We start from the raw sequence: 18,395 nt of genomic DNA on the forward strand, positions 1-18,395 counted from the left end.
TATTTGAGCTTCAATAATAAAAAAAACAAAAAAAACTTCAATTAGAAGCATAAACTAAAGATGCTTTATAGCTGCATAGATATAAATTGTCAATCTAATTTAAGCAATAATTTGTAGATCAATGGTGGATTAGCCTTTTTTAGCAATTATTTTAAGCAATTTTTTAACTTGTGATCAATGGACCGCAATATTCATGAATTAATATTTTTTTGTGTAAGAATTTAGATATCAACCTGTCTTGTTATATTATAAAAACTGAAAAAAAAGTAGAAATAGTACTCTTTGAATTTGACTATTGAAAATATGTATATATTTAAAACATTTTGTAAAATGAAATAAAGTAATATTTCGAGTTCTAAACTAATGTATTAAATAGTTTTTTTAAAATAGTATTACTGCTTAATATTTTAAAAACTATTTTAACATTTTCTTGTTGAGATTTGTAATACCAAGATTACAAACTTAATTCATAAAATATTAGTTAAAAACGTAATAATACCAAAAAAGAAATATCAGAGGGCAGTGTTTGGGATTCTACCAGAAACCGACAAAGCAAGAGGGTGTGTATGGGACACTACGAAGATGGAAATGGAATACTGGACCAGGTCAAAAAATGGAAAAATAAAATAAAGGCAAATGTTAGAATACTAGCTAAGATTTGTCAAAAAAAGAAGAAGAAAAAAGAATACTAGTTGAGAAATTAAAAAGCCATTCTAAATTACTACTAATAAATTTCTTATCATAATTTCTAATATTTTAAAATATTTATAATAAATTATTATCTATTAATCTTATATAATAAAACAGTACAAATTTGACCTTTCCTCTTTTACCGGTCACTTTCACGCGTCATGCCTTTTTTTACCTGTTCAAATCCACAAAGGAAACGGCCAACGCCACCCATGACTTGAAAATGAAAACTTTATTTAAGAATACTACTAGATAAAATTGATATAAAAATGTTTAAAATAATAAAAAATGAAATATACTTTATCATATATGTTGAAAACTATTCGTATAACACTATCATTACTTGTTATAATATTAGTTTATTCATTAAGTAAAATATTAGTTGTCCTTTTTAATTCTGTTGATTTGAATCACGTTCAATTTGTTTTTTCAAGGTTTTTTAACCTGATTAAGTCATTTTAAAACCAAAAGTAACTTAATTTGGGTTTGCAGTAAATTTTCTTTTACCTAAAATTTAGAACTATTATTATTTACTTAAAATATTTAGAAATTAAATTGATTAACTGTTTTAAACATTTTTTTTTGAAAACTTTGCAAACTAAACTTTTATTTTAATTTAGAGTTTTTTTCCTCAAATTTTATTGAAATTTTACAAATTTTTTATATTTGTTTCAGGACTAAAATCAATCATAAATCTTAAATTATTTAAATAGAAAAGAATAATTTAAAGATTTTATTAAAATGAATTGACAGTAGAAATATGTTCATATTTTTCTTGATTTTAAGTGTTTAATGAAATTGCATTTTTAAGGTTTAACCTTAAATATCTCCTATTCAATTAGATACATGACAAACTTTATCGTCGATAGTAGGAAAAAAAACGGAAATGGGGCATTTTAAAATAAAATTAACAAATGAGATAAAATTTAAATTAATATTTAAAAATGGATAAGCAGTAGGTTATCTTACTACTTCTAAGTTGAAAGTCTGTGTTATGATTTTTTTTTCAAGTCATAAAATATTTTCAACTTCAATTTTTTTTTTCCAATCCAACTTTAAAATCCTAAGGGATTTTTTTTTCTTTTTCTATTGAAGTCATAAAATGCTTTACGATTTTTTTTAGAACAACTTTAAGTTGTAAGGGTATTTTTTTCCTTTTTCCATTTCAATTATTAATTTTTTAAGTCGTAAATAATTTTTTTATTTTAATTATTTAATGAATTAATGTATGTTTTTAGTTTTATTTAATATTTTTTATATTTTTATATTCTCTTATTTAATATTTTCTATATTTTTTTACTAAGGATTATTATTTGCTTTGTAAACTAAAAAAATAATCAAAAACTTAAATTTAAATAAAAATATTTTCTAACTAATATTAACTTCTAATTTATCAAATAATAGTAATTTTAAAAAAAAAATATTTTTCACAGTTAAATTAATAATTTCCTATAGTAGTATTAATTTATTTATTTTATAAATTCTTTTAATATTAACAATAGAAAAAAATTAGTAAAAAAAGTAGTTATTAAAATAAAAACGACATAATACATTAATATAAAATAAAAAATACAAATTAAACACATAAAATTAAAAAGTAAAAATAATATTAGTCGTCAACTCACTTGTATGGACAATAATTATGATTGTCTTTTAATTCTACATAATGAATATTTCTTAGACTTATTTGAACTTGGTTAGTTCACTTCATTACGTATACGACTCTTATTACTTCCAATGATCAAACATAAAATATGAACTCAAATATTGAGGTCATTTATTTTTGTTAAACAAATATGTGTGGTATATTTTAATACTTTTATTTAAATTTAAACTTTTGCATTATTTTTTTAATTTACAAAACAAATAATAATCCTTAGTAAAAAAAATATAGAAAATATCAAATAAAATAACATAAAAATTATTGAAAATATTAAATTAAACTAAAAAAGAAAAATACATTAATTCTTAAAAAATTAAAATAAAAACTATTTATGACTTTAAAAAAATTAAAAATTGAAGTCGTAAATGGAAAAAGAAAAAAAAGAAAAAAATATCCTTATGACTTTAAAGTTGTTCTGAAAAAAAAAAGTCCTAAAATATTTTACAACTTCAATAAAAAAAAATTATTAGATAATAGTATTGAAATAAAAATAAAAATGGGAGTCATAAAATATTTTATGATTTCAATGAAAAAAAGTGATAATACAGTATACGACTTTCAACAATTCAAAAGTCGTAGGATATTTATCAGGACCAATTTATTAAGTGGGGGTAATTTTTTTTCAAAATTACAAATTAAGGGTTGATTTTGAATTATTATCCATTTTAGAGTAAATCATAATAAATGTTATGACTTCTGAGTTGAAAGTCATAATATCAGTTAAGACTTCCAACTTTTTATGTTTTTTATATACTTTTTTTTTAGTTTTATCTAATATACTTATATATTTTTTAAATTTTTAGTACATCATTTTATTAAATGAATTTTAATCTTTTTAAATTTATGTTTTTTTATTATTTTTAATTTATAAAACAAATAAAATTCCTTTAACATTAGTAAAAAGATATATAAAATATTAAATATAGAAAGCATATTAAATAAAAAATATTAAAAAAATATATAACATATTAAATAAAACAAAAAATATTTATATAATATTAACTAAAAAATAAAAAAATTATTTATTTAATTATTAAATTAAAATTTTATTTTCAATTTAAAAAATAATACAAAAAACAAAAAAAAATAAAAGTAAAAAAAATGACTTTGAAGTAAAAAAAAAAAAACTCCTGAGTTTGAAGCCGTAAAAATAAAAAGAACTTATATAATTTTGAAGATGTAAAAAAAAATAAAAAATCCTGCACCTTAAAAGTAGTAATTAAAAGAAAAACTGAAATCGTGATAAAAATACTTCAAAATGGATAATAATTTAAAATCGACTTCTAATTAATAATTTTGAAAAAAAAATACTCCTATTTAATAAATTGACTTATGTCTTATCTTTTTTTTTTGTATTAATTTAAATTTTATTCCATTGATAATTTTAATTAAAAAATGACCCTCTTTTGGTTTAGCCGGGATAGTATCTAGGTACACATACATCCCCATTTACAGATTTAGTCTTTACGGATGAATCCAAGAACTCCAGTTACACCGTAAGACACGGTAGCCAAATGTCTCGGTTGCTGTTTTCACTTTTCTTTCTCTCTCTCTTTTTCTTTTTTTAATTGCTTTTTATTTCTTTTAAGTTTCTTTTTTATTTTATTTTAATTCTCTGTCACCCTCTTTGAATCTTTGTATTATTAAGTTGAAGAAGGAACCTCTCTCTCACACACGGTGAGAAGAAAGTCGAAGACGACACAAAGACCAGCTAAACTTCATTTTGAAACACAGAAACAACCCAAAAAAAAAAAACCTCTCTACTTTCTCTCTCTACATTCTCCGCCATTTCCCGAGAAAATCTCGCCAGGTAAAAAACACACGCTCTGTCACTCGTCGCCGTTCAACATTGCGACTCTCTTCGATTTTCTCTCGCTCCACGCACCTTTTCGCGTTGAGTCTTTCCGTTTTCGCTTTTTTCTGTTCGAGATTCTTTGTTGACTGTTGACGCGGTTCGATCTGTGCGATGCTGTGTTTGCTTACTTTGCACTTTGATTCCACGCTGTAAACTTCGTTCCGAACTTGATTAACACTTTTTTTTTTTTGTTTAATTTTAGTGTTTAGTGCTAATAACTGTTTATAATTTTTGTTCGTTTATTGCTATTTTTTTATGATTCATGCTTTCTCTTTTTCGGCGTTTAATTTGGAGAGCATCGACTAGAAAATGATTTAATTTTGTTTGTTCAGTGTTAATAATTTTTTTGTTGTTGCGATTTTGGTTATGATGCATGCTTTCTCTTTTTCGGCAATTAATTTAAAGAGCACCGACTAGAGGATGAAGCTCAAACGGTTCAATTTGATTTTTTCTTTCATAATTTTTCTTTTTAATTGATGTAACGCGAAACGGTGGATGGAGTATGATCTGAGTTTAAATTTTTAATAGTTGAATGAAGGTAGCCATCGGGTTTTTGGTTATTTAATTATAAGTAACGCGTAATTTGCGTTGAATTGAATTTCTAATTTTCCGTGTTTATACTGTTAGGAAACCGTTTAGTGTGGTCCTTAGTGTTTCTGATTTTTTTTCTTTCTAGTTTTCTCCTGATTATAATTTATGGTTTTAATTACGATGGAAATGGGTTAAATTTTTATATTGTATTGTTGCTATGTTGACCTAACGGTGGTTGTTTGCTAAGTGAAGGCATTGACCAGTGAACACTTGTAAATTGCTACAATACTTTATTTAAAGTGGGAAGCGTTTTTTCTTCAATAAATGTTAACAGGATACATGGAAAGTATTTTCATTAGGTGGCAAAGGAACCTGAAGCGGTGATAACTAATAACCAATCTGAAGTTTGTGTTGCAAAGAAAATTGTGACCATGATCCATATTACTTCATGGTGGTGTAAAAATTCAACGGTTCTTGTGATGATGTTTGAATCCACTAATTGTTGATGACTTGGTATAGCTGATATTATATGTACTACCAGACTACAAGATTCTCTAGAAATTTTACATTTTAGTTCTTTTTTTTTAAATATTAACTGTACTTGTGTACTTGTTTGTGGTGTTTGTTTGCTTTTTATTGCAAGTGATAGCTTCCTAGCAAATAGGTGTTATGTTTCTTCAAGTGAGAACAAATCATGTGTTTGCCTTGGTTTGCATTAATCATTGATTGCTTGGGTAGTTTTATACACATCAGCTACAGTATTTAATAGAAAAATTTTGTTTTGCTTTGATTACAGGTTTGGTATGCTAGCTAAATCTCATGCTTTCCAAATAATTCTCATGGTGGATGTATCTGCTTTCAACACATGCTTCCAAAGGATGATAGTTGGTATTGATATTTGATTATCAGTTACATAGCAGACTAAAAAGAAAGAATTGAATCTTGCACTGCTAATCAGTGAAAGTTTTCCTACAGTTATTTCTTTGAATCTGATATACCATCTGCATCCCTTTTTTTTCTTCTATGTTTGTTTCCTCCATAATTACCACAAGGGATTGTATGAAAGATAATGACCAATTTAGTAGTAGTTTGACATCCTTGTGATCTAGTACCATGAAGATTCAGGACTATTGACTCGTTCATAGGATCATCAAAATGAAGAAGTTGTATGGAGGAGTTCTGATTGCCTCACTGTTTACGTTGTTTATGCTTATGATCCTGCGATACGGGGTCATGAAAAATCCTATTGGTGAAGGTTATCTGACTATACCTGTCCTCATTAATGGTACTAATCCTCTATTATGGATAAATCCCACAGTACCGGATGCTATTAAAAAACATCCAGATGGTCATTCTCAAGTTATTTCTTCTGATATTTTAGTATCTAGCCTCTTTACTGGGAGCAACTTTTCCAAAGAAGAGCAACAAGCTCTGCAGACATGGAACCAATTGAACCACTTAATTGATAATGTTCAGGGTTTACCCAATGCAGCAGAAGCTATCAAGGAGGCTGCCAGTGTGTGGAATAGCCTTATTTCCTCAATTGAAGAGCAAAAGCAAGGTCATGGAAATGATAGTTCAAGAGCTAAAGAGAAGCAGTGTCCCCATTTTCTTAATAACATGAATTCCACTGAACTTGGTAATAGTAGTTATAAACTGCAATTACCTTGCGGCCTGACACAAGGTTCTTCCATCACCATAATTGGCATTCCAAATGGCCTGCTAGGTAATTTTCGGATTGACTTGACTGGAGAACCACTTCCTGGGGAGCCTGATCCTCCAATTGTTTTGCACTATAATGTTCGGCTTCATGGGGATAAAATCACTGAGGATCCAGTAATTGTCCAAAACTCCTGGACTCAAGCTCATGATTGGGGTGAAGAGGATCGTTGTCCATCCCCTACTCCTGAAAAGTTTGACAAAGGTGAAATTTCTATTCTTATTTTTTGGTTCAATATCAATAGCAATTTGTGTTCTTAAGTGACATGGAAGTTCCTCTCACAATTCTGAAATCAGATTTCTTAAAATTTGAACGAACCCCTTTACTACTGAAGTGTGTTTGTTCTATAACAGTTTTGGCAATATGGAATTCTTGTATCCAAGATACTCATGCTTTTTGCTTAGTTTTCGTATGCTATTCATGTTGGAAAATAGATGCAACAGACTTGAACCTATACACATGAAAATCAATTGTTTGTGAGGACATGTTTTATATCTTCTCTTCTGATCTATTAAGTTTTAGTGCTAAAGCTTTAGCTGTGTGGTCTTTCCTGGTCCAGAAGTTGTGCTCAATTCCATGACCTGCTTTTACATAAATACTTGACGTCTGTTGTTTAATAATAATGCTGTTTCTTTTGGCAGTTGATGATTTGGAGCAGTGCAATAAGATTGTAGGGAAGAACATTAGCCAACGTCACCCAGCTGGCATGCATTCCCACACTTCAAGACAATCTTCAACAATGGACGAACAATCAGTAAATAGGAAATACTTTCCTTTTAAGCAAGGTTACCCATTTGTGGCAACTCTTAGAGTGGGATCTGAAGGAATCCAGATGACAGTTGATGGGAAGCACATAACCTCGTTTGCTTTCCGTGAAGTACATTCTTTTTCTCTTGTTTCTGATTTATTTAACATTGAAATATTGAACACTTTTATGTTTTATTAAGTTGACTGACTCAACTGGTTATATCTCAGACTTTGGAGCCATGGCTAGTCAGTGAAATAAAAATCTCAGGGGACCTCAAATTAATATCTATTCTTGCCAGTGGTTTGCCCACATCAGAGGATTCAGAGCATATTATTGACCTAGAATCATTGAAATCAAGTCCTATATCTGCACAGACCCCATTGGATCTCTTCATTGGTGTTTTCTCTACTGCTAACAATTTCAAGCGTCGGATGGCTGTTAGAAGAACCTGGATGCAGTACAATGCAGTTCGATCAAATACAACAGCTGTGCGCTTCTTTGTTGGTTTGGTGGGTATTGTTTGTGATTTTCTTGCATGATTCTAAATATTAGTAGAAAAAACAATTTATTAAATCATAAATGAGATTAAATTTCTTGGTCTTTTCATAAATTGGAGCTCTTCATCCTTATCTTATTAAGTAGTGAAAGTTGCTTCTATTGGAACATTTGTTTTCAGTATTTTTGTACTATCATAGCCTTTTCATTCTGATAAAGATCAAGATGGACACAATATTTTGCTACATTTTGAAACACGTAGATGTTTTCTGAATTTGGTCTTTTATTTGAGCTTATGCAGCATAAAAGCACTGTAGTTAATGAAGAGTTGTGGAGAGAAGCACGGACTTATGGAGACGTGCAGCTGATGCCATTTGTTGACTACTACAGCCTCATCACCTGGAAATCTTTAGCTATCTGCATTTTTGGGGTAATGATTTGTCTCTTACTTTGATTTGGAGAATCTCTCCTTAGCCTCATTGAATTGATCTCTTCAACAGACACAAGTTTCTGCAAAGTTTGTCATGAAGACAGATGATGATGCATTTGTCCGGGTAGATGAAGTTCTAGACTCTTTGCACAGAATCAATGCGGATCATGGGTTACTATATGGACTCATCAATTTGGATTCCAGACCTCATCGAAATACAGATAGCAAATGGTACATCAGCCCAGAGGTAAGATTTTTCTCATTAAAGAATTAATTATCTCCTGCTCCTTTTGTTGTTTATGTTATTCAGTTTCTGATTATAATTTTATTACATATAATTGTAAAAATTCTTATTAGCTTATTTGATATGCAACTCTGTTAATAAGGCTTGCTTGTAAATAGATATCAGTTGAAAGTGTTCGTCTCTTTGTGCAAGTATGTACTCCAATTATAACGAATATAATTTTGCATGGTAGGGTTGAAACTTTTTTATTCATTGACCAGACGTGGATAAATATCTTTATGTTAGTTATCGTACGCTTGTTCAAGTTACACTATCAGAATCTCAATAGAAAAAAAAAACACTAACTTAAAAACTGGATTGAATTGCTGCATGGCGCTTTCTAGTTGCTTTAGTTTTAGAAATCTGGAACTTCTGAGTGTGCTTCCAGTTTTTTTTATTTTTTTAAGGGTAGATATTCTGTATTTAAAAGTATATTGCTATCATTTGCTGTCTCTTTTTTTTTTCTTGTCTAGCTACGTTGAAAAACTTACACTTACAATTATCTTATTGCTTGCTACCTTAAAGGAATGGAGCGAAGGAACTTATCCTCCTTGGGCACATGGTCCCGGCTATGTGGTCTCACATGATATCGCTAGGACGGTGTCCAAGAAATTCAGAGAGAACCATTTGAAGGTATATAATAAAATCCATTACTTGTTGAAAACTGTTTGTATAGTTGCAATTGTGCTAAATGTGTTTTGTGCAAACACAATGTTGACATCTTTGAACACTCTGCGTGTTTGTATTGGCATTCAGTTGGCCAACTGAACGCCAAAGCAACCCCCCCTGCTTCTCCATTTTTACATGGGAAATTGGAAAACTTTCGTTCAACATGGTTGGAACGGTTTTCCAAACACACCCTCAATGATTCAATGTTAACTCTTTCTGGCAGATGTTTAAACTAGAAGACGTTGCAATGGGAATCTGGATCGCTGACATGAAGAAGGAAGGTCTAGAAGTTCGCTATGAGAATGAGGTCAGAGTGTACCCTGAAGGTTGTAAGGATGGTTATGTGGTTGCCCATTACCAAGGCCCTAGGGAGATGCTCTGTTTGTGGCAGAAGCTTCAGGTAGATAAACGTGCAAAATGCTGTGGTGATAGTAGGAAATGATTGATGACTGACCAGGTTACAACTTACTGAAAATAAATAAAAGAAAAAGATCCCCCTTTTGAATGGCTGGGGAGCTTGTATAATGATTAGAATAGTTAGCTTTAGCCTGAAATTATTAGAAATGGTTAATGGTAGGGCATATTCTTAGTCATTAATTCGTTTAAGTAAATCTGATGATTGTTCTATGTAGAGAGAGAGAGAGAGATTTGTATAGATCGGTCAATCGGAAATAGTTTATCAGATTTTCTGGCACCTAATCAATTTTGATTGAGATGTCATTATACTAAGAAACCACAATTTTTTATTTTTATTTTTATCTCCCTGTCCTTTTCTTTTAAAGAGGACATATATTTTTTTATATGACAATTTTATTTGAATCAGGATGAGGATCATTTACCAATCAATAAGGTCCTATAGTTTATAGATGACTGAATTTTTTAAGTATATTTACAGGGCCTAATCTCATCTCGACCATGTGTATGAAAAAGAAAGGATTATCATAGTGGATAAACCTTGTCTTTCAAATACCTAATTCTAATTTCGTACTTAAATACAATTTTGCATAACCAATCTCGAACCTAAGACATAAGTTAGAACAATCTTTACTTATTGATGTATTTGGTGATTTTATCTCTCTACTTTGACAGTATTTTACATTATAAAAACTAAGTAGAATAAATAGTATTTATAATTTTTTAACAGTGACATTAAATTAAATGCTTAATTTTAATCTAATGAGAAAAATAATATGTAAATAAATTAAACAATTAGTAAGAAAAACTTAGAGTAGAAAAAATAGTGAAAAAAGTTATTTAAATGAGTAATGAACAAACAACTGTTGCAATAAAGTTAATATATAATACTTTTTTCTTTTTTTCATTAAATGCTTGACTTTAAAGAGACAAGGAAAAAAAGTAATAATAATAAAAATGAGTATGTTAAATATAAAAGTTAACATTACTGGTATTATATAATATTAATATTTTATTTGTATATTATTTTTTGTTCAAATATTGGAATTTATTTGCCCATCTAACAAATACTTAGATTCTATTTGATATAGGGTGGTCGGAGAGAAATAAGAGATAAATTTTATATTTTTGTGAATATCTTTTATATTTTATTTTAATTTAAAAAAAATTCTATTTTTATTTTTTTCTATTTTGATCCTAACCGCACACTTAAATATCGTCACGGACAAGGACATGTGGTGATAAGCCACAGTTCCAGGCGTAAGAACTAAATTCAAACTACAATTGTTAAGAGGGTGTTTTGGTCGTGGCATTTGTCATGAACTTAATTACAAAGAGTTGATCTTGTCAATGAATCATGTCGTTGGATGAACAATTTGACAGTAGATGTGATTGAGTTGAAAAACTAGAATAAATAAAGGAAAGAAAATGCTACGAGTACTCGTGAAACATTACTAAGTAATTAAGCATGAGTGATGTAATACACGCTACGAAACATGTTTGAATCCTTAAGTTGTTGAAAATAAGAGAAAAAGTCCTTCGGTTTCCTGTTCAAAGCTCAATTAGAACTATAGCCTTTTTTTATAATCAATGTTCGGAGACTAAATTAAGAATCTGATTAATTTAGATAGATTGCTTATCCAAATAAAAAATAAAAAAAATAGGTAGAGTGAAGTAAAATTACCGTGAGTTACAACTATTTTTTTTCTTGAGTAAAAATTTAGAAGGAAATGGTAGTCTTACAGTCCAAAGAACTTAACATTTTTATTTCATCATGAAAAGACAAGTGATGTGAAGGTTCATAATGTGACTCGATAAATGTGAAATCTTATCTTGTTGTACCAACTTTTGCATTTTTAAGAAATCATTACTCTTGAGTTAAGTACAAACCTTTACATTTAAGATTTAATGATAAACAAAGTTAATCCTTCTAAACTTACTTTTTACCATCACAAAATACAACGATTTTTCCATCAAAATCTTTCAAATTCAATTATATCAAAACCGACTCTTATGTGTTCGCAATTTCGCACCATGAATCAACTATAGTGTATGCTTCGAAAGTCATATCAAGGTTCGACCACTAGCTCTGGTTGATTATAGTTTTCTATACAAGTCTCTGTTTCATTATTTAAACATAGAAAAATAACATCTCATGTGATATTATATATATAACTATCTCTATTTGTTGTTTATTCTATCATTTTCATATATACCATTTAAAAAATATACCACAAAATCAAAAGGAAACAACTTATTGTTATAGTATTTTAATGTTTACAAAGCATTTTCCATATAATGTTTAAAACCAACTATAATCAGAAATGCTATTTGGTACGAAACCAAATAGCACGAAACGCACGAAATAACTGGTGTGGCCGTGTTTTTTCAATTTCTGATGTGCAATGTAATTATTCAAAAAAAAAATTAAAATATTATAAGAAAAATAAAATAACATTTTTTTCGGATTCTAGCCGAGATTACCACTAATCATGAATGCTCTCTCACAAGTGCTATGACACAAATAAAAGGGTCCTTTCTGTTTGCTCTATCTTCAGGAAATAGATTCTACTATTCGATTATGAAGTTTTTAAAAGCTCCCTAAATCAAAACATTTATTTGATAAGGACCCTTATAAAATAAGCAAAAAAATGCTGCCTTTCAGACAGAAGAAAAAAAAAATTGCGATTATAAGTGAGGCATTCAAGAGAGTGGGCTTTGCATATTTTAGTTGTTATCACTACCATAAGGGAGGAGGAGAAGGACTGGAAGACTTGAAGTTCGATTGGATTTTTAGTAAGTAATAATTGCTGATTGATGAAAAAAAAGCCAATATGGAAGGAAATTACATGCCACATCATTCGTACTCTTAATACGAATTTTCTATCGTACCAAGAAGCATTTCCAAACTATAATATACCTAATACCTATATTTTATTTGATAATCTCTTCATTATTTTTTTTAAACTGCCTCTTCATTATTTTTAAAAAGTACCGTTTAATTTGAAAAGAAATTGAAGAGACTAATCCCTTCTAAAGAAATATTAGTATGTTATTTTTTTTTTTGCTGAAAGCAAATATTCATGTAACCTAAAGTTATGAGACTAATTCCTTAAGGCGTAAAAATAATTGGAGTAAATTTTGTCTTTTATAACCGTTCTCCACACGTATGATTAAAAAATAATATGTTGCCTTATTATGACCTTCTTTAATTCTACCTAATGAAATACTCTCTTCTACTTTTAATTTATATTTTATACTTTTTTGTGGATAATTTATATTTATATAAAATTAATGATTATGAATCTTCTGATTATTGATCAAATTTAATATAGTGACTTTCGAATATATATTTGTCCCTCTCCAAAGAAAAAAATGACTAGCTCCACGCCTCCCCCCCTAAGTAAATCATTGATGTAGAACAGGCAACTACTTTGGGCAGGGTATGTCCAGATTAGGATTCCAATCAATATATATTATTATGGCATAAAGAATTTTAGATGTTTCAAAGTTTATCTTACATAAAAGGTCAATCACGCGAGATTGCAACCAAATATTCTAGAAAAGTGATGTCCTACCCGAATAAAATCGACTTCAACATGAGTTCTTCACATGTGTTTCACAAAAGAGAAGCAATATCAGCTACAGACTTATCTTGGTAAGAATCCATAGCTTGAATGGAGGCCATTGTGATCATAGGATGATATTTCACTTATGTTGAGATCAACACAAGCTTTGACAAGTGCCTCTCCGACACGATGAGCAGCTTCCTAAAATCATGTTATGACAAAACAGAAAAACAAAAAAAATAGAAAGCAAAAGCCTAATGAGACCCCAAAAAACAAAGGAAATTGAAAAGGATGCATTCCATGTCTCGTGTTGGTTTGTAAGAAGAGTGCTACAAGGAGGATCTTGTCGAAACGATTTCTGCAGAGTGCTTCCATAGAGCAAACACTTTTTTATTTTTGTCATCTACAAGCATTGCATATAATTGCTTATCTGAGCAAAATACCGAAAGCCTTGGATGTGTGACAAAATCATGTATTGTATTAATAGCTGATGGTGGAAAAACATGGTACTTGGCAGCTAGTAGTGGAGTGGCATATAACTGTAGGCACTCTAAAACTTTGATGAATTTAGTTTCCTTTATGAATGCTGTAACAGCTTGTCAACTGTTATATTATGTAAGTAAAACATAGCATAGTATGTATCTCTATATATTAAAGGGCTTGTGGATAAGAGACAGTTCACAGAAAGAATTTACTGAAATCTGAAGCTAACTAGGAAAAAATGGGATGACATGTCTTACTAAGGGAATAAGTTAAATGGCATAGCACACATGTATTCCACATGGAATGTAAAATGTGTCTGCAGAAGAACAGGGATTTGGCTACAATAGATATGACAGTACAAAAGTTGAAGATATAACAAAGGCAAACCTTTTTCTGCATCCTTCTGTTCCGAATTTTTGCACTTTCTTTTCTAGTATTTGCTCTGGCTCTGGCTTCAATCACTAATGGTTTCTTAGTTATACCTGTAGGAACATTCAAAGTAAATAGCAATCAATATCAAAGTCACATTCAACATTATATCCATGTACAGATATTATGTGACTAATACTATAAGCATATTGTTGGCATCCACGTTATAAAGTCAAATGCTAACATATTGTACTGGAGAGGCTAAGAGACTAAAATCTCGAACACGCAACAAAAATCCCAAGAAGAACAAACTGGGCAAGAATAATTTCTGCTGAACTTACTTTTACTTTGTGTCTGAAAGCAAACAAACGAGTTTGGTTGGATTCCAAAGAGAGCAGAATTCTTAAACTGTAGTAGCATTGGAACATTCACTTGAGCCATATTGTGCATGTCTCAAGCGCCGTGTGAACTGCAAAAACACCCAAACTCGTGCTACAAATGCATATGCAAGAATGAGTTCCATACAGGAATTATGACAAACAATTAATGTGCAGGTTCACAAAAGCAGCAAAGTTTTTCATTTTGGTTGGGAATTGAAGGAAATGGAGACCTATGTTTAATTCAAAACGGCAATTGAAGACCAGCTAGTTATCTTGGGATTAATTTTATTTCTGTAATTTCAAATGGGTCTTGAAATGGCTGAACGATTTTATTTCTAACAGTGAAATGTCAGAGTAAGGTGTCTGTTGCCGAGGTTTTATGTTTCGAGGTTACGGCTTGTCTCAGGTGGTGTACGAGAATACCATTATTGTGAGCCATTAGATTTAATGATGTTTTTATTGAATGGCTTAGATTCATTACTTGCAACCTGTAAAGCAAGGTAGGAAAATTTATTAAATTTGCAAAGTGGTCCTTCATTGCAATACTAATGATTCTTTCAACCTATGACCAAGCCATAAGGAAAATAGTCCTAGATGTATTATATATTGTCCCCTAATAAAGTCCTCCCATCGATAACAAGATTTGATATATAAAAGAAGAATGATAATAATATACTCTTTAACACATATTTTTTAAAATAAACTTTATTATTTATTAAAAATTACAAAATTGAAAGAGGAACTCATTAAATAAAACAAAGACTCGCAAAAATTTGTAATTTTTTAATAGTTTTAACTAATAATAAAAAATGTGTCTAAAAGAAATTTTTTTCTAGCATTTATCTAAATAGATCACATAATAATCCTAAAATTTTATTGCTTCTAAAAAAATTTTATTTACAAATGAATTTACAAAAAAACTTCATTTATAAATGAATTTTCTCTTTTGTCTAAATCTGGGAATGGAGAATTTGGGTTGTTGCCAACTCTTGAACACCTACATTTGGATATGACAGTTGCAAGACAAGAATAGCATAGCAATTATGTATTTTTGTGTGTAGGGTTGTTTGAGAGACTGTTCTTTAGGATTGTAGGTATTCATTTACAACTTTTTATTGCTACCCAAATTATGTATGCTACTATTTTGGTATAGATTTCCTCTGGGATTTGAGGCAAATTAGCGAGAGCATTTGAGTGTTTAATCTGTTTTGCCCTTTGGGTTTCTTAAGGCTTTATCAACAGTGGTTACATTGATCCCCCAATGGTTTGGGTTGGAAGTCAATTTTTTCTATCATGGAGTAGTGTGTCCCCACCCCCAACCTCAAGGGAGATGGTCAAAGATTTGACCTAGAAGATACATAAACTAAGGGATCCAACCCAGAGGCCACAAGTACCTGTGGTGGCCCTGAGGGCGGTCTAGGTGGACAATTGGCTAGGGGCCCTATTTTTAGAAGGACACCAAATTTTTTTATATAGTTTATATAAAAATATAAAAATAATTATTTTATATAATTTTAAAATTATATAAAAAATAAAATAATTTTCAATAGATTTCTTTTAGGGAAACAATACCAGTAATTGGTTAATTAATAGTGACATTTTCACTTTTCAATGAAATTTATTCACATTTTTGAGAAAAAGAATCAATAATTTAGGTTCAATGTTGAATTTAAAAGAGAAAAGTATGACATATTATTTCCTTCCTTTGTTATTAGCGTTAACATAATTACATAAACAAAGTTCTTGAACGAAAAATTACAATGGTTATCAAACTTCAACAATAAATCAAAATAAAACTTTATGATATTGAGTTATTTAAAAACATTTAATTGTTTTTATAATGCATGCACAACTTATAAAATAATATTAACTATTGTTGCTACTATTGCATATACTAAAAGAAGCTAATTTATCAAATTTGAAATTGTTAAAATCCTATTTGAAACTATGACACATGGTAGATTAAATAAACTTGCTTTGATTTCTATTGAATATGATTATTTAAAAAACTTGATTATGAAACCGGACAAAAGAAAGAGAAGTAATTTTCAGCCACTACCCCATTTATACATTGCAAATTTCAAATGAGGCAACACAGACATTTGTCTTGGATACCAGGTCATCCAAACTAATTAACCAGTACCTAAAAATTACTATTAACCTCATATTTCACTATTGGGCAATTAATATATCTGGGGAAAAAATAGTTAGCAAATCTAGATTCTAAAATAATATTAAAGAAACCATTACAAGAAAATGCGGGCATATCCATATGCCAAGAAGACTGTCCAATAGTTAACATAAAATAATTTTCTAGGATTATTCCCCAAAAGGAAGAAAAAGGGCAAAGCACGGACACATAAAAACAAGAAGTGCAACTAACAATAAATCCTAGGTTTAAAGCTTGTAATACGATTCAGAATCTCAGATGACACACAGAATATTCAAAGTTTCAAATATGCAACAATTGAAGTTGGATCCCAGTCAATCAATCTAGATAATCCCAATTAAGAACATAACAATACCAAACATATGCTCCTGACAATTAGGATCAGTCTAGGAATGCAGATCTCATAGAAAACTACCAATTAAGGAACAACTATAACGGACTCCTCACCCACATTAAAGCTCTTGTCATTCACAATTTAATCTTAACAATAACAAAATACAAGACATGAATCAAAACAGCACCAACACAAACGCTCTCATCAATAAAAATAATTCTTTAACATAAGAATAATTAAAAAGAGTGGTAATAGAAGATACCCTTAAACGGTCAGAGAGAATGGAATGAGTAATCAACTTGGTGTCTTAGAGAGGAGCTTGTCATAAATAGCCTGATCCAACAACACCTCGATATTCACCTTCTCCTTTTTCTTTCCCTTGTTCCACTTTTGTTACAACCTATGTAGGATAGACTCTAACACGAACACCGGATACAATATGGCTAATGTCTAAAATCTAGGACATGAAAAAATCATATACACCCACAAACATAGAAATTCTAATGAAATGAAATATGTGTAACATATAACAAAATATCTAAATTATCTAAATTGATGGTATATATATCTTTTTAAACCAACCTTTTATATTTTTCAAATATATGAGTTGTGTAAAATTGACAACTAAAGTGTTCAATCCGACAAAAATAATTTTTAAATTAGACACCTAATAAGAAGTGTCGGATAAGTGTCAAGTTCAGTCACTTGTCCGACATAGTGAACAAAAGAGATGTCCATACTTCATATCTTATAACACAAAATCAACCTTTAACATCACATACTCATCCATCACGCATATCTATCTAGCATTACCCAATTGGTAAAATGATAATAAATCACTTGAACAAATAATTCAACCATAGAAAGAAAATATGAGAACGCAAACTTTGTTGCTATAGGAGAGTCGAGAGAGGCAGAGGCACAAAGCTTACTTAGGTTTTTACTCAAATTTAAAAACTACCTTCAAATCCAAATTTAAAACTGAATAACTTAGAGAGAAGATGAGGAAACATACCTCAGCGGAGCAAATGCAGCTGTGACCTTACGGCGTACGGCGAAGGTCACGATGGGAACCTAGCGGCAGGATTCAAAGGGGCATGAGGGAGGTCTCAAGTCTTGTGGGATTGGAGTGCATTGAAGTTAAAATTGTTTTAACAAAAAGCTTTTTAATTATTATTAATTAATTAATCATTAATTCATAACTTTTTTTATTAAACTAGTTTTTTTCTTCTAATTTATTTTTTCGTTTGATTTATTCCTTTATTTTTTATTTAATTTTTAAAATTAAATCCCAAAAAATTAAAAAATCAAATCAAATCTAAAAATTAAATTAAACAACCAATAAATTAATTTAATCTTACTCTGCTCTTTTATACACATTATACTGATAAAAAAATATACACATTATGTATTTGTGTATTACATAGATTAATAATCATATTATATAAAATGCACAATTTATTTTTATTTCTATATATTATCTGGATCAAAACATGTAGATAATCTGGATCAAATCACATATATAATTTTATATACTTTTATCTACAATATTTTTTTTCAATTATTTTATAGGATAAATATCAAATAATATT

The 18,395-nt window shown here is 29.5% G+C and overlaps 2 protein-coding genes across 6 annotated transcripts; one reads left to right on the plus strand and one right to left on the minus strand.

Moving 5' to 3' along the window:
• Positions 1-3,977: 3,977 nt before the first annotated feature.
• Positions 3,978-9,836, plus strand: LOC114411302 (beta-1,3-galactosyltransferase GALT1-like). Of its 3 annotated transcripts, none has more exons than XM_028375027.1 (8): positions 3,978-4,357; positions 5,536-6,663; positions 7,101-7,336; positions 7,435-7,716; positions 8,004-8,132; positions 8,203-8,379; positions 8,941-9,048; positions 9,308-9,836. In XM_028375027.1, exons 2-8 carry the CDS (start codon positions 5,895-5,897, stop codon positions 9,524-9,526), a joined length of 1,920 nt encoding a protein of 639 aa, XP_028230828.1. In that variant the 5' UTR covers positions 3,978-4,357; positions 5,536-5,894; the 3' UTR covers positions 9,527-9,836. The 3 variants fall into 3 exon arrangements, with proteins under 3 accessions (XP_028230828.1, XP_028230824.1, XP_028230830.1); XM_028375023.1 differs by having other exon boundaries at positions 3,978-4,163; XM_028375029.1 differs by lacking the exon at positions 3,978-4,357 and adding an exon at positions 4,858-5,252.
• Positions 9,837-12,941: 3,105 nt separating this feature from the next.
• Positions 12,942-14,874, minus strand: LOC114411318. Of its 3 annotated transcripts, XM_028375038.1 has the most exons (4): positions 14,261-14,874; positions 13,938-14,032; positions 13,390-13,470; positions 12,942-13,268 (listed from the first exon to the last, which is right to left on the minus strand). In XM_028375038.1, exons 1-4 carry the CDS (start codon positions 14,367-14,369, stop codon positions 13,149-13,151), a joined length of 405 nt encoding a protein of 134 aa, XP_028230839.1. In that variant the 5' UTR covers positions 14,370-14,874; the 3' UTR covers positions 12,942-13,148. The 3 variants fall into 3 exon arrangements, with proteins under 3 accessions (XP_028230839.1, XP_028230836.1, XP_028230842.1); XM_028375035.1 differs by having other exon boundaries at positions 12,942-13,470; positions 14,261-14,872; XM_028375041.1 differs by lacking the exon at positions 13,390-13,470 and having other exon boundaries at positions 14,261-14,870.
• Positions 14,875-18,395: the final 3,521 nt, after the last annotated feature.

The sequence above is a fragment of the Glycine soja genome, chromosome 1, assembly GCF_004193775.1.
Source record: "Glycine soja cultivar W05 chromosome 1, ASM419377v2, whole genome shotgun sequence".
Lineage (NCBI taxonomy): Eukaryota > Viridiplantae > Streptophyta > Magnoliopsida > Fabales > Fabaceae > Glycine > Glycine soja.

Excerpts from the sequence above, each read along its gene's own strand:
- LOC114411302 (XM_028375027.1), top strand. The coding sequence starts at position 5,895 with ATGAAGAAGTTGTATGGAGGAGTTCTGATTGCCTCACTGTTTACGTTG. Across the intron at positions 8,133-8,202 it reads TAGCTATCTGCATTTTTGGG|ACACAAGTTTCTGCAAAGTT; the intron begins GTAATGATTTGT and ends TCTCTTCAACAG. Across the intron at positions 8,380-8,940 it reads AATGGTACATCAGCCCAGAG|GAATGGAGCGAAGGAACTTA; the intron begins GTAAGATTTTTC and ends GCTACCTTAAAG.
- LOC114411318 (XM_028375035.1), bottom strand. The coding sequence starts at position 14,369 with ATGCACAATATGGCTCAAGTGAATGTTCCAATGCTACTACAGTTTAAG. Across the intron at positions 14,033-14,260 it reads CTTTCAGACACAAAGTAAAA|GTATAACTAAGAAACCATTA; the intron begins GTAAGTTCAGCA and ends ATGTTCCTACAG. Across the intron at positions 13,471-13,937 it reads ACAGAAGGATGCAGAAAAAG|ATGACAAAAATAAAAAAGTG; the intron begins GTTTGCCTTTGT and ends CAATGCTTGTAG.